This window comes from Limulus polyphemus, unplaced genomic scaffold (genome assembly GCF_000517525.1).
Source record: "Limulus polyphemus unplaced genomic scaffold, Limulus_polyphemus-2.1.2 Scaffold18, whole genome shotgun sequence".
In the NCBI taxonomy this organism is placed as follows: domain Eukaryota; kingdom Metazoa; phylum Arthropoda; class Merostomata; order Xiphosura; family Limulidae; genus Limulus; species Limulus polyphemus.
Window position 1 is genome coordinate 1,554,023 of NW_013665628.1, and position 17,855 is coordinate 1,571,877.

The following is a 17,855-nucleotide window of genomic DNA, read 5'->3' on the forward strand; positions in this document are numbered from 1 at the left end:
AACCCAAGAGTTGGCGGTGGGTGGTGATGACTAGCTGCTTTCCCTCTGGTCTTACATTGCTAAATTAGGGACGGCTAGCGCAGATAGCTCTCGTGTAGCTTTGCGCGAAATTCAAAAACAAACAAACAAAATCATCACCTGTCAAATATCAGTGCATTCTAAAAGAATGCAATGAATTTCACAGTTCTTGATTAATTTCAGAAATAAGCATGCAGTTCAAATGCCACTGGTCCATCAAGTGTCCGTCCAATAGGTTAATTCCACTTTTTCCTGTGCCCTCTTGTGATGTTCCTCATTAACAAACTTTTAATAGTTCGTGGGAGATTACCCCTCACCAATCAACAACTTCTTCCTGAAATTATGTGTAAAGTGGCATCTTTTTTAGCATGTGTCGGCTTCATAGGTCACTCTTTTGGGAGTTACCCAGAGAAGTGGATAAAGAAAATAGGGGCCTCGCAATCTGTAGGCAATTGTGTGTATGTGTGTGTGTGTATTTTTTATTTGATTTCAATATTAAATTTTTAATCTTTTGATTTCAAATACCACACTTCTACATGAATGTGTAATAAAAATTACCATACCGAGAAATGAAGGAGGGGTCTTAAAATGAGTATTTTTTGTAACTAAAACACGTTTTCAAGAACAAGAAAAAAAGCTGAAGAATCCAACTGTGGAGAAAAGGTACTGCTTCAGCAAGGTAGTCTTTAAAAGCTGAGATAAAAATATTATATGAAGAAAAAAATTTTAGTTGAAGAGTGAAATGATATATATATATAAGGATCGTGGTATCAGTAACAGAAAATACTCCACTTTGAATAATAAACTTTACAATAGAAGAATAATATGAACGTGCTAAAAGACATGTTAGCTGAACAGAATATCCTAGTCTTCGAGATAAGGTCATAATAATAGCCAACTGTGAAAAGAGAGATTTCAGGCCGAAACATGCATGGTTGTAAAAATGGAAAATACAAAGGAGGCAAATTATTACACATTGAAAGATGAAGAAGACAAAACCAGAGATTAGTAGTCCACAACTGGGAATTCAACCATTTTTCAGAACTTTGAATATGAAACAAATAGGAGGATATGCATTATTATTAAATTTTAGATTAAGAGCATCCACTCCCAAAGTCATAAGACTGGAACGAGAGGCCTGGAGAATGGAAATTTATAAGTGTACAAGAATATTGAAGTAACAGATATATCAATAACTAGATGACACAGTTAACTGCAAAGCCAACCAAATATTTGAAGATAAAGTGGTCACTCTGTGGGAACAATTATCGAAAATGAAGCAACTGACTAGCATGAATATGCATGCTTCTCTTGGTATACTAGTAGAAAAAAGTCCCGTCCCAAAGTATAAAACTAAAGATCAAATAACGCCACTCCCTGACAGTTGATATAAGAGACGCAAATGGAGTTCTCAAATTGAACAAACTGTACCTAATTCTAAAGAAAATCCTAGGTATAAGGACAATTTCTGACTACTGTTAACAGTTTCAATATCAAAATAGTCAATAGTTTCAAATAATATATATCAGATAAAGCCTTTTTCTCAGTCAAAAAGGAAAAAAATTATGAACTTCCAACACCATCTGAGACAATGAATAAGCATTCATAAAGATACGAACCACACTGGAGGAATACAAAGACAAATTTTACCCATCACTAAAGGAATTAAAAGTAGCGGGAAGTAAAAAAAAAAAAGTCCATTTCTAAAGAACAGCCATCATTTATCTGCCAGAGAACTTACTGAACAGAATTAAAGTGGACTCAACTGAAGGGAGAGATAATTTTCTTATCATAAGTAAAATACTCCTTAAAAATAGTGCCTTATGATCAGATAGAGGGAAAAAAGCAACAACTGAATGAACCTGCCATTCAAAGAAATAAATGTTTGGGTTGAATCTGAATTAAAAACTAGGAATTATGAATAAGAACATTCAAAGGAATTAGAAGCTCAGTAAAATTAGACGAAAACTGAAAAGCAAAGTTAACTAAAATTATCCATCTACCTCCAGAGAGAGTTCAATATTTAGAAATACCCCCACATATAAAGAGGTTGTATTGAATTCGATATAAGTAGACTTGCCCACATGGGACAAGTTGAGGATAAGAAAAAACAGGAGGGATTAGGCCTTCTTCAGCTCAGTAGGTTTCAGTCAATTGCTTATGTAAATGTGGAAATTCATGTAGGCATTATGAAGCCCAGTACCAACATATGGAACACCCCGATGATACTAAGCTAAGCCAAAAGGAAGAGCATAAACTAATAAAAAAAACTTGTGGACAAAAATGGATAAACTTCTATCTACAACATCTATAACCCATGGAAAAAATAAAGCGTCCATCATAAAAACATTAAAGTTGAAATGAAGGAGAGTCAAGAGTCGAATGAGATGACAAATAATAGATCGTTACTGTCCACTCTGTGTTTCAGATAAAGATATATGTAAAATTAAAAGCCTGGAAAATTGTCCAAATCCCCCTAATGGTTTCCTTCTGAGAGAGACTGGAGATTTGATTCGAAATTTCCACAAAGACACCGATGAAACCAACAGAGAAGAAGAGAAAGGGTTGTACTTAATGAGGTGTCAAAAAAAGAAGCCAAAAGAAAGGTTCTGAAATATCAAACTCTGTAATGAAATAGTAGTGGTTTCGTATGGTGTTTCTCACACCTCCAAATTCTGTTGGAAGTGAGTATCCGTGAGTAGGACTAACGTCCTAGTTCGGACACCGGGTGAGCATGTTCGGTATGAAGGGGATTCGAACCCGCTACCCTCAGATTGCAAGTCGAGTGCCCTAATCACCTGGCCATGCCGGCCACATGAAATAGTAAAATGCTTTTATTTGGGTACAAGACATTTCAACATCACTACTACTGGGAATGAATATGTTTTCTACTTCCTTAGTTAAGATGTATATATATTTGGAAGTATTAGGTTGTTTTTTTGTTTTTTTTTGTATTTTAAAGTTTCTGGTTTGGATGCAGAGAGTTGCTTAAGTAGACACTTCACCATATTTTATATTGCAAACACGATGCGAGTTAATTACTTGGCAGTTAATCGATTTTGTACAGGAAAGATAGTACACGATATCCAGAAATAGAAAGCTATCTTCTCTGTCGGGAATCAGATAATGTTTAGGGGATGGCATTCCCTAGAACTGGATTTACGATGGACAAATATCGCATGTTTGAGGTGCGTCTGCGTGCAAATCTAGCTTTATTAGTGCTGTTATTTCTTCGTATATAAACCCAGGTTTGTTCCTGTAAGAGTAGCTTAAACTTTTTTGGTTAACTTTAACTTGTTGTTCCGAGACAAATTAACCTTTGTGTCAGTCTAGGAACTTGTATAACCAGTGAAAACCTTTGTTTTGCATAACTTTGAATTCTGTTTCATTATCAATTTAACCATTAATTTTACTTGGAATGTAAAGAGTAATAACAACGAAATGTTAGCTTCCAGTAAACTTGGATGTGGTTTATTTTTAATATAATGTTTGCTTAAAGCAGACGTAGTTTTGTTGCAATCTCATAAATTTTGGCTTTTATATTTTACTTATATTTGGGCGTTCACTTTTATCTTTAACTATAGAGTTTATTTAACATATAAACAGGATACACTAAGTTGGTAAGAGCTTTGAATAAAGGTTTACCACTATTCTTATCAGTTCAAAACACCCACCACAAACACACTTGCCATATTTTTTTTTTTGGAATTGTATTTGTTTGTTATATTTGTGTGTACTTTTCGGTTTCGACTTTTTTTCCAATTGATCCTGGCTGTAAATGGGAGAAATACTCAGTCACACTGTATAATCCAGTATATTACGAATCTCCAGTTAGCGGGCCTAAATGACTGCTCAGCAGGAAAATCGTAGGGAAGTTCTTCAAACTTAATAGAAGATTTGGGAAAAAGGAATCACAGTATGATTGTCGACTAAAATACTAACCTCTGCAGTCAACATATAGCTAGAAGAAAAACTATTGAGGAGATACGTATAAGTGGAACTTGTTACTAGGTGCAAGGAATCTCTCTTAAAGTAAGAGAATGATCACTTAGAAGAGATTGAATAAATAAAGGACAATAAAACTTGGTTGATGATTTTTCGATGCTTTAGCTACACCTGTTTTAGGTTATATGAAACATTTATTTATATGCACTCATTTTATTTTAGTAATATGTAAGTGTTATCTTCATGGTTCCAGTGAGCTTATCAGGGTACGAAAATGTATTAAAGTAGAAAATTTTTGATCATAGTTTCAAGCATATTTAGTTTTCTTTGTTTATGAAAAAATCTAAGCTATCCCTTAAAATGATTCACATAGAGTGTTATGAAATAAACTCAACAAATTTTATATATTTTTCTTATTATTAATGTAGTCCTGTATATATATATATATATTTGGAACAAAGTTTTTATATTATACGTTAATTTAAAGATCAACATGATACAGATGCTGAAGTCTTGCCACGCAATATTGCGTGGAGCTCAATTCTGAAGTATATTAGCAACATCTGAATATTCATGGATGTTTATCAGTACATGCACGTGCATTGATTAAAATATCAAAAAAATGTCACGGAACAAAGTAAAACATTATACAGAAAGATAAGGAGAAAGAAACCACATTTTTATCATTATTGATAAGCATAATAGAAGCAGATTATACATCTTACGTTCAAAAAATTATTAAACTTATGTATATTTATTAACAAATTCGATAATACTTGTATTAAATGATGGTGATAGATAGGGAAATTTATGTTATCATATTTCGTTATAAGAACTCATATGACTGAATCAGCATACAAAACAACAGTATGCGTTTTTACCTGTGTTTGTATATATTCTTTGAAGCAAACTTAGACTTCATATAGTCTGTACAAAATTTGAATGCATCTACAGTACTGGCACATATGCATCATGTGAAACCCTATCGTTTGTGGAAATCTGTCTTGGTAAGCCTCAGTAAGTATAACCTGTTATTGTGATTTTGTGAGGTATAGAAATATATCTTTGTGACAGTGGAAGCCTAGGTACCAGAAAATAAGCAATGAACACAGCAACCATTCGTTGTCCTGGGAAACATTGGAATTACCAGCCACGTATAGTGTTCGAGTATGTTATATTAGGACGATTTTGGAGCCTCACTATATCATTACACTCCATATCACCACGTCTGGTCATGCTCTATCTGACGACGATGGATCTTGGCAATTGCCTCGTAGCATAGTTCCAATATAAAAGGCTTTGTCATGAGCTATCTTGTTCAAAGCACACCTCTTCTTCCCTGTATGATTTTCATAAACCATCTGATGCACAATGACAACGTTTTCCCAGTGTCAATTTCAACAGTCTGGTTGCATAAAAATCTGCCAACTTGATTTGGTGTGTCTTCATATAGAATATAATGAATACCTGTTGTTTTTTTCTTCAGGTGCTTGAGGTATGCAATGTTAAAGAACTATGTCGTGTAAGCAGTTTATGTACACTTGACTTGAGTCACTTTTCCATATGAAGGTCCTTCGTGATTCATTTTCAAAATCGATGCAATTTAAGGTAATCAACCCTATTTCTTGTGATTAACTGATTCCGTGTTACACTAGGCTCATAGAGAACAGATCTTTGATGACACACTGTAACTGGAGAATTATTCATAGCAGATTACTGTCATGGTTGTGGTGTAAAAAGACTTACGTGTTTGTATCTGAGTGTATGACTGTCTGTTTAAACTGATTTTAATAGCTAAATCACGAATAAAAGTATGGGAAAGTAAGGAAAGAGAGCAAATGTCTTATACAATCACACAATATGCTGAAAGTTCATCTTGCTTAAATGTTTTCTACAACTCACTTAATTCGTGAATTCTTAGCAGAATTTTATTTCTTCTTTACAAAATTCAAAGTTGGTCATAATGTATTGTATAATGTGTAAATAATTCTTACACAATCTCACAACTAGTGAACTTGTGGATTTTATCCAGGTCTTTTAAGTTTTTAATTCTCCCCTTAACAGGCTTAACAATCTATCTGAACATGGACACCATTCTGGTATAGTTTGCTTTCTTTGTTGGATGTGTTTTTGACCATCTTTAAATAATCTCTCATTTCAGTTTGTTAACCAATATCCTATAACAATTCCATGCAATCACAGAATCCTTAATCAAGGAAACATAAATTATAATTTTGAAGTTATTCTTTAAGATCTGTTACGTTTGATAATGCCACACATTATAGAATGAAGACATCATTGTTCTAACCTACAGTAAGGACTCCTTTATTAAGATGCTATGGGTGTATCAATTTGTACCTACAACATAATCAGTTTCATCAAACAATTTTGTTCGTGGCCACTAAACTTTTACTTTCAAAATTCCAATTACTGCTTCTCTCAGTATAAACATGTGTACCATCTAGAACAAGAACACCTATATCGTGACCATCTGCAAATAACTTTTGGGTAAGTGACTTCTTAGGGTTCAAAATAAAATTATATTTCAAAATGTGTTAAAAACCAAGATACTGTGGCACAAAGTTATTCATAAGGGCCTTTCTGTCACACTTGGTTACTTGTGCAAGTGAAGTGGCATCACCAGTCTAGAACTTGGTTTATAGTATTTTCACCAACCTGCCGTTTTTTTTTAGCTCTTCTAGGTAATTTCAGGATATGTGATTGTGGGAAGTGCGTATACTTGTCAAGCACAAGGCAACTTCTTTAACTGCTCTATATTAAGGCTATAATAGTCATCATTACCTAAAGCACCAAGATGGTCAAATATAGGGGATGCATCCACCAATGAATTAATTCCCTGAGATGCCATAACCACCTTCTGCAGTTCACTTTGTTATGCATTTCCTAACCAAATGTCTCTTACAGCACCTACACCTAAGTAATATAAAATTGTCTTTGCCACGAAAAATATGCACTTTTACTGAGAGATACCTTCATACTGTCTCGTTTATTACTAAACAACATATATTTTTTATGGGAGGTAGTTCTTCTTGGTATCTTGATGTTCTTTGTGATTAATAAGAAAGCCCCATGGAATTACAAATCCGCGGACATCTCTCTCATTTACGCTTTCTAGTATTGTAAAAGCCAGATTATATCTACATCACATAATGTCCTCTGTTGATACTTTCCCTTCTACGTGTATCTTCTTATAACACATTGTATCGGTTCCTGTCTTGTCCAGAGCTCCACAGTCTCGTATTGTACTCATATATCCCTTCCATAAAACACTCTAGGATGTCATTGAATAAACGTTTGACTCTACAATGCATGTCATTAATATTTGGCTCATACTCAACATATCTGAGGTAACTTAATTCAGGTTTATGTCTCTTCTACTTCTCGGCATTGCAAAGACAGTTTCATAGTATTCGACAACTCCTTTCGTCAACACAATGCATCTTCGGTGTGCCACTGCAAACTAAAGGATGTCCCAGCTCTCAGAGCTAACCATACAGAGGATTTTACTCTAATCCAAAGCAGCTGCTCATTATGAATAGTTCGCCACCGAAGATTTGTCTTGGTTCAAAAGCTTACAAACCACACCATATCTTTGTTTCAATCGCACAGAGAAAGGTATGGCTACTGGATGTAGCAGTTAGGGCTGCCATATTTGGAAGTAAATACTGCTTGAAATAAAACAATCCAAGTCACTAACGTTGCTAAGCCTTATGCGTGAAGCACTGGCCTTCCCTACAGTGAAAACCCATGTTGTTGCGAATCTTCCATTGTGCCTAGCAATTTCTGGTCATCTCTTGCTCTTTCAAAGCTTGAAAGCATAACAGTGGAGGATTTCTTCATGATATATTATATATATATATTAAACCTTCTATGAGGGAATTGTCTTAAAAATAGATTAATTTACACATATAACTTAATTAAAAAACGCGAGTCACATGCTTCTTAGTTTATAGAATGTTCCGTTCAAGTTTAAATAAGTTTTTCCTTCGAAGCAAATAATGATATAAAAGTACCAGACTCTTATATATATATGCAAGTATAAAAACATGATTTTATTTAATAATCACAAAGAAAGTGTGCCCTAAAATTTAACAATAAGAAACATGCACAAACATGAACTTTCTTAAGTTTGTATATTGATTGTACTTTTTTTTTTCACGAAGCAGTATTCGCTATAGTCACTTGAAGAACTAGAAAGTATATAACGTAGCATTTATACTTTAAATTACATGAACCCTAAGGCTGTTTTATCTGTTTATAAAACAAAACAAAACAATGACTTATGTATAGTTACAGAAGAAAGTGGAAAAGCCAATTGAATACACCTGTAATAATTTAAGTTAACTTACAAATCCTGTGTTTACTGACACTAAAATTGAAAGAAAAGTACGCGATACAGGATGACAAAATCAGTATTACATAAAAGCACAAAGGTAATCAAAATTTTCATATTATTAATTAAAGTTACGTTTTTATTTCAATTATAATTATTTGTCTTATTTATAAAATCTTTTCTTTATTGCTATAACGAAGGAATTATAAATTGAAGGGCGTTTTTATTTAAAAAACAAAAAATACAAGCTGGACACAGAAACTCAGGATTGCTCAAAGAAAAAAAAAGTAATTTATTAATCATCCCCTATAACAACGATTATATGACTTACTGTCACCTATAAAAATAAGAATAAAAATCCTTTCCATTTCGGCCCTAAAACCCACTATCTACCCAAAATCATTATACCAGTGCTAACCCAAATAACAGAACCAAAGCCCTTATTTAATATATATTACGCGCAGAAAATTGTCTTATCTCATCTTTAATTTAAACGAAGCCAAGTCTTGATTCTAGATACGTGTTCATAACGTCATCGAATAATACTGGTTTTGCGTGCTTTGTGAAAACACATCATCATGCTGTAAACTGAAAAAAAACAAAGAACGAAAAAAAGTTATTTCTGAAATCAAAAGATAATTTTGACATCCGTTCTTTTTAAATGTTCAAAGTGCCGAATGGATCACTGAACTGGTATTAATCACAAAAGTACGACCTATACCTCCAATATACGTAACACTGTTATGTTGGTGTTGTTTGTATATCAGATTTATTTGGAAGTTTGTTAATCGTAGCGCTAATGATCCAACGATAACAAAACTAATAACAATACAATAATATGAGCTCAATATTTGCTAAAATACGAATTTTTTTTATTATGCTTGCTACAAACTGATGTCTTAATATGAATTTACTTCCAATGCATTAATTATTGTGTGCGTTTTAACGGTTGTGAATGTTTGAATATTATTTTAGGTAATCCAATTTAAACTATAACTATCTAGCTTTAACATGGTTAACGCTGTTTCTACAGGGTACCTGAAATTACGTTAATAATTTTATTAACGTTTATTTCTGAATGTAATGAAACTCCGGTAGGGCCTGTCTCGCACTGTCAAGACTATTCCGTGCATGCTACAATGTACCTTAGTTGGTCAAATGGATTTCTAGTCGACACTGTTGCACAGGTTTAAAGTTACTGCCTCAGCAACACAAGTAAACAATTTTGGTAACATAATTTCAGGACACCCTGTTAGACTTTCTACCTACATTATTTTCAGCTTTGTTAGTAGATGTTCTCATGAGTTTTCACATTTTAAAAGAATGGTTTCAATTAAATTTCTTAGGACTGCACGCCATTTCAAGTTCAACAAGCAAAGGCAAATGGTCAGATGGTATGAGAGGATGTGGAAAACCAACTACGTTGTTCTCCCTCAACAACTGGTCATCAAGTGGTCCAAGCAATCCAACGATGCGCATGTATTGGTCAGGATAAAATATATAGTCGATAACACCTTTAAAATCATTCCTGCAAGAACACAGACAATAGACAACAAACATTAATATCTGGTTTTGCTCATTAATCGAAACTATTTAAATCATATGTTATACTTATGTTGGTATTAATAAATTATAAACATCTTATTTAAAAAAATACAGAATTGTAGATGAAAACAGTTCTTAATATCTTAACCATTTTCCACTACAGATTGCGCTTCTAAAACATTTGATGATATTTTCAAATGATCTTTTACATTACATAGCATAGCGCAGAATATTGTGCAATGAAAAATATTTGTTTGTAGCTAAAGCATAAGGCTACTAAATGGGTAATGAAACCCAGTTTCTAGCGTTCTAAGTCCGCAGACATACCGCTGTACCACTGGAGGACATAATGAGCAAATGAGTGCAAGCAAAATATAATGACAATACTATGTATAAACACAGGCAAGAAAATAATACTCCACGTGGATAAGACAGTAAAACTTGATTGTACTCAAAATGGATAAAGACCACATAGGTAATTTCAGTTCTTCAAAAAAAAACCTTTTTTGCATTAAACACTAACTACGATCAATTCGGAAAAGAGCGGGGTAGAAGTCACGTAGTATATAAGATTTATATATATATATATATATACAGATAGAGCTGTAGGTAGGGTAGTGTGGGAAGGGGGGTGCAGTCCGAGCACTAAACCTATTATTAAATACTATATGCAGAACTATACAGAGTGTAGGGCAAATAGAAAAACTTACCATTTGAACTTATCATCCAAATTAAGCAAGATAACTTGCTCTGTTTAGTATGGTATGGTCCCGCCTTCATTCCTTATTCTTCAACTACGTCGTCTCGTTTTTAAGTTATAACATATATCATAATTATTTTTATATTTTTTAGTGTTGTGGTATTTACCACCTCATTTAGCTACATGCTTCTTTCGCCATATCTATATGTTTTTTATGAAAAGGAAAAATAAGGTTAGAGAAATAGCATATCGAATGTTCCTGGACATCCTAAAATTATGCTGGCTACCAAACATTACAGGAAGCATGATCGACGGGGTAATCGGGTTTTTACTGTCATTGCTATAAATTAAGTAAAAACCGTGACTTATTGCAGTTAAATGTGGAACATTGATTTATTCAGTAGTTCATATATGTTCTAGTAATTATCTTTAAAATGTATTTATTAACTATCCTCTTTTATGAAAACACATGATTTTGATGGAATAGTGGCCACGAATGTCGTGAAAAGGTTAGGCAAACCTAAAGTTCAATACATTATATGGAACCCCCGCAGACCGACCGACAAGCACGGGCCACGAAGAAAGGGGGGCGCAGTTCGTGAAACTTGTTCAGGGCGCAAAAATGACTGGCTACAACTCTGATAATAATATAAATGTGTAAAAATAATTTAAATAACGCTCTAAAACTCCACAATTTCTCTCATTGCAAACTTTCGAGAAACAAAGGAAAAATCAACTTGCTCTGTGCGCATTCAGAGACCTATATTTTTCCATTACACATTCAGAGACCTATATTTTCCATTACACATTCAGAGACCTATATTTTTCCATTACACCCAGTAGAAAACAAAGAATATATGCCATCTCTTGTATTACAAAAAAGTTCGAAATTTATATAATAGAGAAAAAAGTAACCTTCTTACACGGTAATATATACATAGGTATGAACACACGTTTGTACAATTTTAAACATTTTAACAAAATCGGACGTGTTGTCGCCAATCCATGTTTGGAAAATCAATTAAGGCTTTTAAGCAAACCCGTTCTTTGTTTCCCCTCAGTGGACACAGAATATAGCCAAATGCGGCTTTGCTATAAGAAAACACACACACACACACACAAGCCCGTTCTTTGACCATAACGAATCACATTTTCAGCCTTAACGGTGAAACATGCTGATTCATGTTTAGATTTGGTTGAAATAATTTAATACATAAAGACTATTTGATCCTAAGTGTTTCCTCATTCGAATTACATCTTATTATTTTATAGTACTAGTTGTATACTAGCGTTCCACATGCCAAAACATGTAGTTGGACTTTGTTTGCTATGCTACAGTTGTGTGTTTCTTTTCTTCGATTTCGCACAAAGCTATTAAAGGGCTATTTGTTTTAGTCGTCCATAATTTAAAAGTGATAGACTAGAGAGAAGGCAGCTTATCAACACCACCCACCGCCAATTCTTGGGCTACTCTTCGCCAACAAAAAGTGAAATTGACCACCACATTCGATTCTCCGTCACAATTTTCAGCCGTGGGGGCGTTATAATGTGACGGTCAATCCCACTTTTCATTGGTAAAAAGAGTAGCCCAAAAGTTGGCGGTGGGTGATGATGACCATCTGCCTTCCCTCTAGTCTTACACTGCTAAATTAGGGACGGCTAGCGCAGATAGCACTCGTATAGCTTTGCGCGAAATTCATAACAAACAAACTATAAAATCTAGGTGTATTTTACTGTTAAAATATACTAAAATTTTAGAAAACTTTTCGTGAAACTACTTAAACCTTAATAATAATAGTTTATTTGACTTATAAACTAAACAATATCAGTAAATAAACCAAAAACAGTAGAAACTCCATTTTCTGGACATGATTTATTTGTTTTTTCCTCAAAATATTTTCAATTTGAGACTGAAGCCTGCGATAATCATTTTGTTGGAGGTAGCATTAAACAGTTTTATTAGTGTTTAATTGAATCGTACGAACTAAACGAATTCTTATTTGGCATTACTACTGCTTATTGGCCAAGGAAGAGTTATAAATAATAAACTATGATTTTTACGATTGCAAACGAATTAAAATCGCTTTTTTAATGTTGAACTTGAAGTCACGTCGCTACAAGAAAAACCTCTAGAACGACTTAATGAAGGTAATTTATGACCATGTTATGAAATAAGTTATTAAACAAGCAATGTTCTTCTTTACAAAGAGTAATTGTATTCAAATCCGAACTTTTTCCCTTATAAGAACAACGAAAAGATCTAATTTCTTATGACAAGCCCTACACGACAACTGGCAGATGATGTTCATAATAAACATGATCAACCATGCAATATAGTGATTGGCTGATTTTGTAAATCGTTGAAATATAATTCAGAGATGTCTGAGTTAAATGAGATGACAGAACTATTATTTAATATATGGCTACCATAATTTGATGAAAAAATGGTTAAGATTGGCTCGCTGTAAAAGCGAGATTAATTACCAAAAGTCAACACTGTCTTTGGAATGACAGATTTAAAAGCAATGCACGTGATTACGTCCCTAATAAACACTGCATCTGTACAATCTTGACAAACTACAAATACACAAAACTCTTAACTAGTATTAACTGTATGCTTTAAAGGTTTATCTACATAACAAGTTTGAAATCCCTCTCATTATTCTCCACTCAACTTATTCATAAAATTATACATATCTTTTTTTTCTTCTAACTTCGTCTAAGCAAAAATCAAACAAAGAACTTAGAGGGCGTGGCCTTTCAACCAATAACATGAAATATGTTAATAAGTAACAAAAAAAAGTATTTTAGAATTGCTCTTCGTATAAATAATTATGTTGTGTGTAATGTAATTAAAATATCTATGCATAGAAATTTTCCATTAATTGTTTTTCCTTCCGACTAAGATAAAACATGCCTTGTGTATGTGTATATTCATATACTGCCATGTAAGTTGAGAGCTATACTGTTATACAGATGTACTTGGTTCACTTGTTTATCTTAAGACTTCCATATTATACACATAAACAGACGTATGCAATATCATCCTCACTGATGCAAAAACAGGTATTTTGTCCAATAAATAATCGTCAATTTTATGAATATTCAATAAAAGCTACAGCCTATATAAATTTATATAAAGACAACAGCGGATAACGTCCAAATCACACTATCAATCTAATAAAGTTTTGGATGGAATTTAAAGAAAATTTTAATTAGATCATCATACTTTTAATTCAAATCGGTTAATTATTTACTGTGCTTTGATAAGTATGAATTTGCATAAATCCTTGAAATTTGTGAACTAGTAAATGTATACAAAGCACAGATTCATCTGTAGTTACACTGTTTATCCATATAACATTTTATAGTATACCATAGGGATAGTGCACGCTACCATACTTTAGAAACACGAGTTTTTCATTATTTACATTTGATCTATCTAACATCTGCAGTAAAAGTTTGTTTCGTTGCCTTAGCTAGTGGCTGCGTTGAGGCAAATGCCTCACTAACTTCTTATGGAGATTTTTTTATGAATAACAAAAATACAAACATTTTAAAACAACAAACAGTGAATATCAGATTAATTTAAGACATTTAGTTTTTGTATTTCATTATAGTTTTTATTTTTGAATTGCTTAATATCGTTTTCACAAAAACAGCATTTTACCAACTATTTATATAATAATTACAAGTGACTAGCAGTAATACTAATACATAATTATATAAACATTACATTGACAAATCAAGTTTTTAACATCATGTTTTGAAATTTGTTTCAGTAAACTCGTATGGCTGGTTTCAGAATTTGTATGTATACCGTCTGAACATAGCTTTCACTAATTTTGAGTTGAAAAACGAGTGGAATGACAGCTATTCAACAACACCGATTGCCAACTCTTGACTGATCGAATAGCGAAATTTGACAATCACTAAAGTAACACACACACACACAGCAGAACGCGATTTTGTATGAAGATGACGTGAACTCTTAATCGTCGGCATGCTAACCAGTTGTCCACGTCCTTTTACGGAAAAAAGCGAATTTTAGATTCATAAATAAAAAATAAAATGTTTCCAGTACTATTAATAACAAGTAGAAAATATAAAAAATATAGTATAAACAATCTTACCTGCTTACAGTTGACACTAAAACAGCTAAATTTATTTCCTAAATTCATGAGCAACCTGTCGAAATTCCTTACAAACCAGGGCTTTGCGAAGGGCGTGGCAGCTGTGGAAAGTTGCCATAGTCCCGAAATTATATTTTATATTTTTAATTTAGATTTCGGCAAAAATAATTCAGAAGGCAATTTTAAGATCCCCCAAGTATGCATACTCTAATAAAGTTACACCCAGCATTAATTCAGTGTCACATGACCCTTTTCCATGTCTTTGATTCCACATATCGTCTGATATTTTTACACCCAATCGTTTTATTAAGGTTGTCCTTGGAACCATCTCGCCCCTTCAAAATCCCAAGAAAAAGTTCAAATGTGAAGTTTTCTCATAATTTCGGACTGACTTATTTCAGAGTTTGAGTCCCGCTAACCTAGGCATGCCGATTTTGCAGACGTTTTCAGGTTCTTCATGGGAACAAAGCTGAGATTCTTGCCTGGCAATGAGCTTACTTGTGAAACTTCGCATTTGGCCAATAAATATTGCAAAGACCTGGACAGCACAAAATTTCAAGTAGAATTACTCCTATTTGTCAAGCTTATGCGAAATATTTACATAAAAAACAGAACTTTATAAGAAACGCCAGTTGCTTGATCATGTACAGAAAGATGTAATATTGTCCTCGTACCTTAATATTGAAATAGTCTTAAGAATTTTTTGCTGTTTTCCAGTGCATGCCGCCGAAAACAAACGTAACTTTAGTAAATTAATCAAAACTTATTTAAGAGCCACAACTAATCAAAATCGCTTGAGTGACCTGGGCTTACTTTCAATATAAAGCGATATAACTAGAGCCATAATCTACACCGAAGTAATCCAGATGTATGCAGCTGAGAAAACGAGAACAATAGATCTATGGTGTTCAAGATAAATAAGTCATTATAGTGTATTTAAGTGTTCATGTTTCTAATTTCCTGTTGTTTACAACACAAGTGAAGTATATTTTGTAAATATATGTATGACTTCTTATTCTTCTAGAGAACGTACTATTTATTACAATTTCATATCATAATTACTTAAATTAAATTTTATGTAATTATCTCTAGGCATAGTCCAAGTTGAAAAGACTTGCCATAGGCCCTAAAAAATCTTCTGGCGTCTCTGTTACAAATCTGACTTTCAGTCATATGTGAACTGATAAAAAAGAGAATTTTCAATGACAACAACAACAACAAAAAAAAACTTTAAATTTATAACCTGGAGCTTTCGTAATGAAAGCATTAGCGTTGTGATAACATTTATACACGGTAGAATTGTGCAAGCACATATAAAAGTGTTCAAATTGTGATGAAAACAATGTTTATGTTTATGTATATTGCTTGTCGCAGTCATTGCTATGAATGCTCACTCAAATGTGGCCTGAGAGATTGCTGTATGAATTGGAAACAAAAATCATATACATATATATTCAAATGAAATTGCTTGCTCTAATATTTTCCAATCTTATTACCGAAGACACTGTTCATAAAAACTGAGCATTTAGTTCCAAGCTCTCCATCAGGTGAGTGTTCGTATATATTACTTTGTGTGATACATATTCATGTAATAAAACTACCTTATAGGAAATCAAGGTTGCCAAGATGTTTTGAATCCATTCAAACCTGAAAAAAAATCAAACAGAAACTTAAATGAAAACAACAACACATTAAAATTGAGTAAAGAAAATTACGTGAAATTGGTGAAGTGCATATCGCCATATTTGTAGGCTGGAGAAATTCGGAAGGGATGAGAGTATTCACTCAAAAGCCTAGAAGTACTCAACTTCTGGAGACAGTCTTTGTAGCCAAATCCCTTGAAATCGCTGTGGTCGGCAGAAACTTTCCCCGTGGTCAGGAACTCAACCACTCCTAAAATAACCCAAAATGGCACAACTTAATGTTTTACTTTATTGACAATTTTTTAATGTATATCTTAAAACTTAATGGAAATACAGTACTTTAAAAACGTGCTTGGCTAAAAAATTGCTTAAATGTATTGAAAACGTACATTGCATTCAATATACTTTATTTTAATGTAAACATAAGAATTATTTTGTGCATAAGAAAATATGTAATTTTTTACCCGAAAATTAATTTCAAAAGTATAAAATCTATTTCGTTCATAAAAAATCAAAAATGATAAGATGATATATTTTTAAAACTATAACTGTTTGTTGTTAAGAACAAAACTATTCAATGGGCTATTTGTACTCTGCCCATCGCAGGTATCGAAACTTTTCAGCCTTATAAAACCTCAGACTTACCGTTAAGCCATCGGCTATTTCGTGTTTTTTTTGTTTTTTGTGTGTGTGTGTGTTTGTTTTCTCGTGATGTTTGAAATATATTTTACAGAATACAATTCTGGTTGCCAGTTGTGTTGTCTAAACATTCATGACTCCCAGAGATGAAATAATTTATGATAAGCATGTAAAAAATCAAAATTTTAACTGATCAAGGATATTCCATGTTTCAGTAAGAGCTATATGTAAGACTCTGAATAACTTACATGAAACCGACACTTTTATTAATAGAAATGATTGGAGTAAGAAACCGAAACTCTAAAAGTGATATGTCCCCTGGTGAGACAGCAGTAAGTTTACAGACTCACAACGCTAAAATTTGAGATTCGATTCCCCGCGATAGACACAGCAGATAGCCCAATGTGGCTTTGCTCCAAAACACACAAACAAACTAAAAGTGATGTTAAGTATCTTTGGGCGTGTTCTTTACTAGATAGAGAACAATCAAGGACAAATCTCTGTAACAACCTTGTTGTAAATATTTTGTTTGTTTTTTTGTTTGAAGTTAATCACAAAGCTACACAAGCTCTGCCCACCACGTGTATCGAAACCCGGTTTCTAGCGTTGTAAGTCCGCAGACATACCGCTGTGCCACTGGGGGGGGGGAGCTGTTGTAAATATAGCTATGAATGTTAACTCGGGAACAGTAAAAAACACATTAGCATGAAGTAGTCCCAGTGGACGTACAGCTGCTCGAAAACTGCTGCTGACAGGAAGTAATCAAATCAAACGGTTGAAACCACCCTTAGGAATAATTTTTACGGTGGGACATGCCCCCCCCCACTTTTTCAAGTGTGGCAAATCGCCCCCCCCTTTTTTTTTTGAAAGACGAGGAT

General features: G+C 33.4%; 1 protein-coding gene across 1 annotated transcript in view; it reads right to left on the reverse strand.

Annotated features, from left to right (window-relative positions):
• Window positions 1–8,066: 8,066 nt before the first annotated feature.
• The window catches only part of LOC106457757, an 82,005-nt gene continuing 72,216 nt past the window's right edge, over window positions 8,067–17,855 (reverse strand). Inside the window, exons 7-8 of the mRNA XM_013917206.2 lie at window positions 16,411–16,588; window positions 8,067–9,845 (exon numbers count right to left, since the gene is read on the reverse strand). Coding sequence (XP_013772660.2) covers window positions 9,647–9,845; window positions 16,411–16,588 — 377 coding nt within the window. The 3' untranslated portion in view covers window positions 8,067–9,646. The remainder of the gene's footprint in view (window positions 9,846–16,410; window positions 16,589–17,855) is intronic.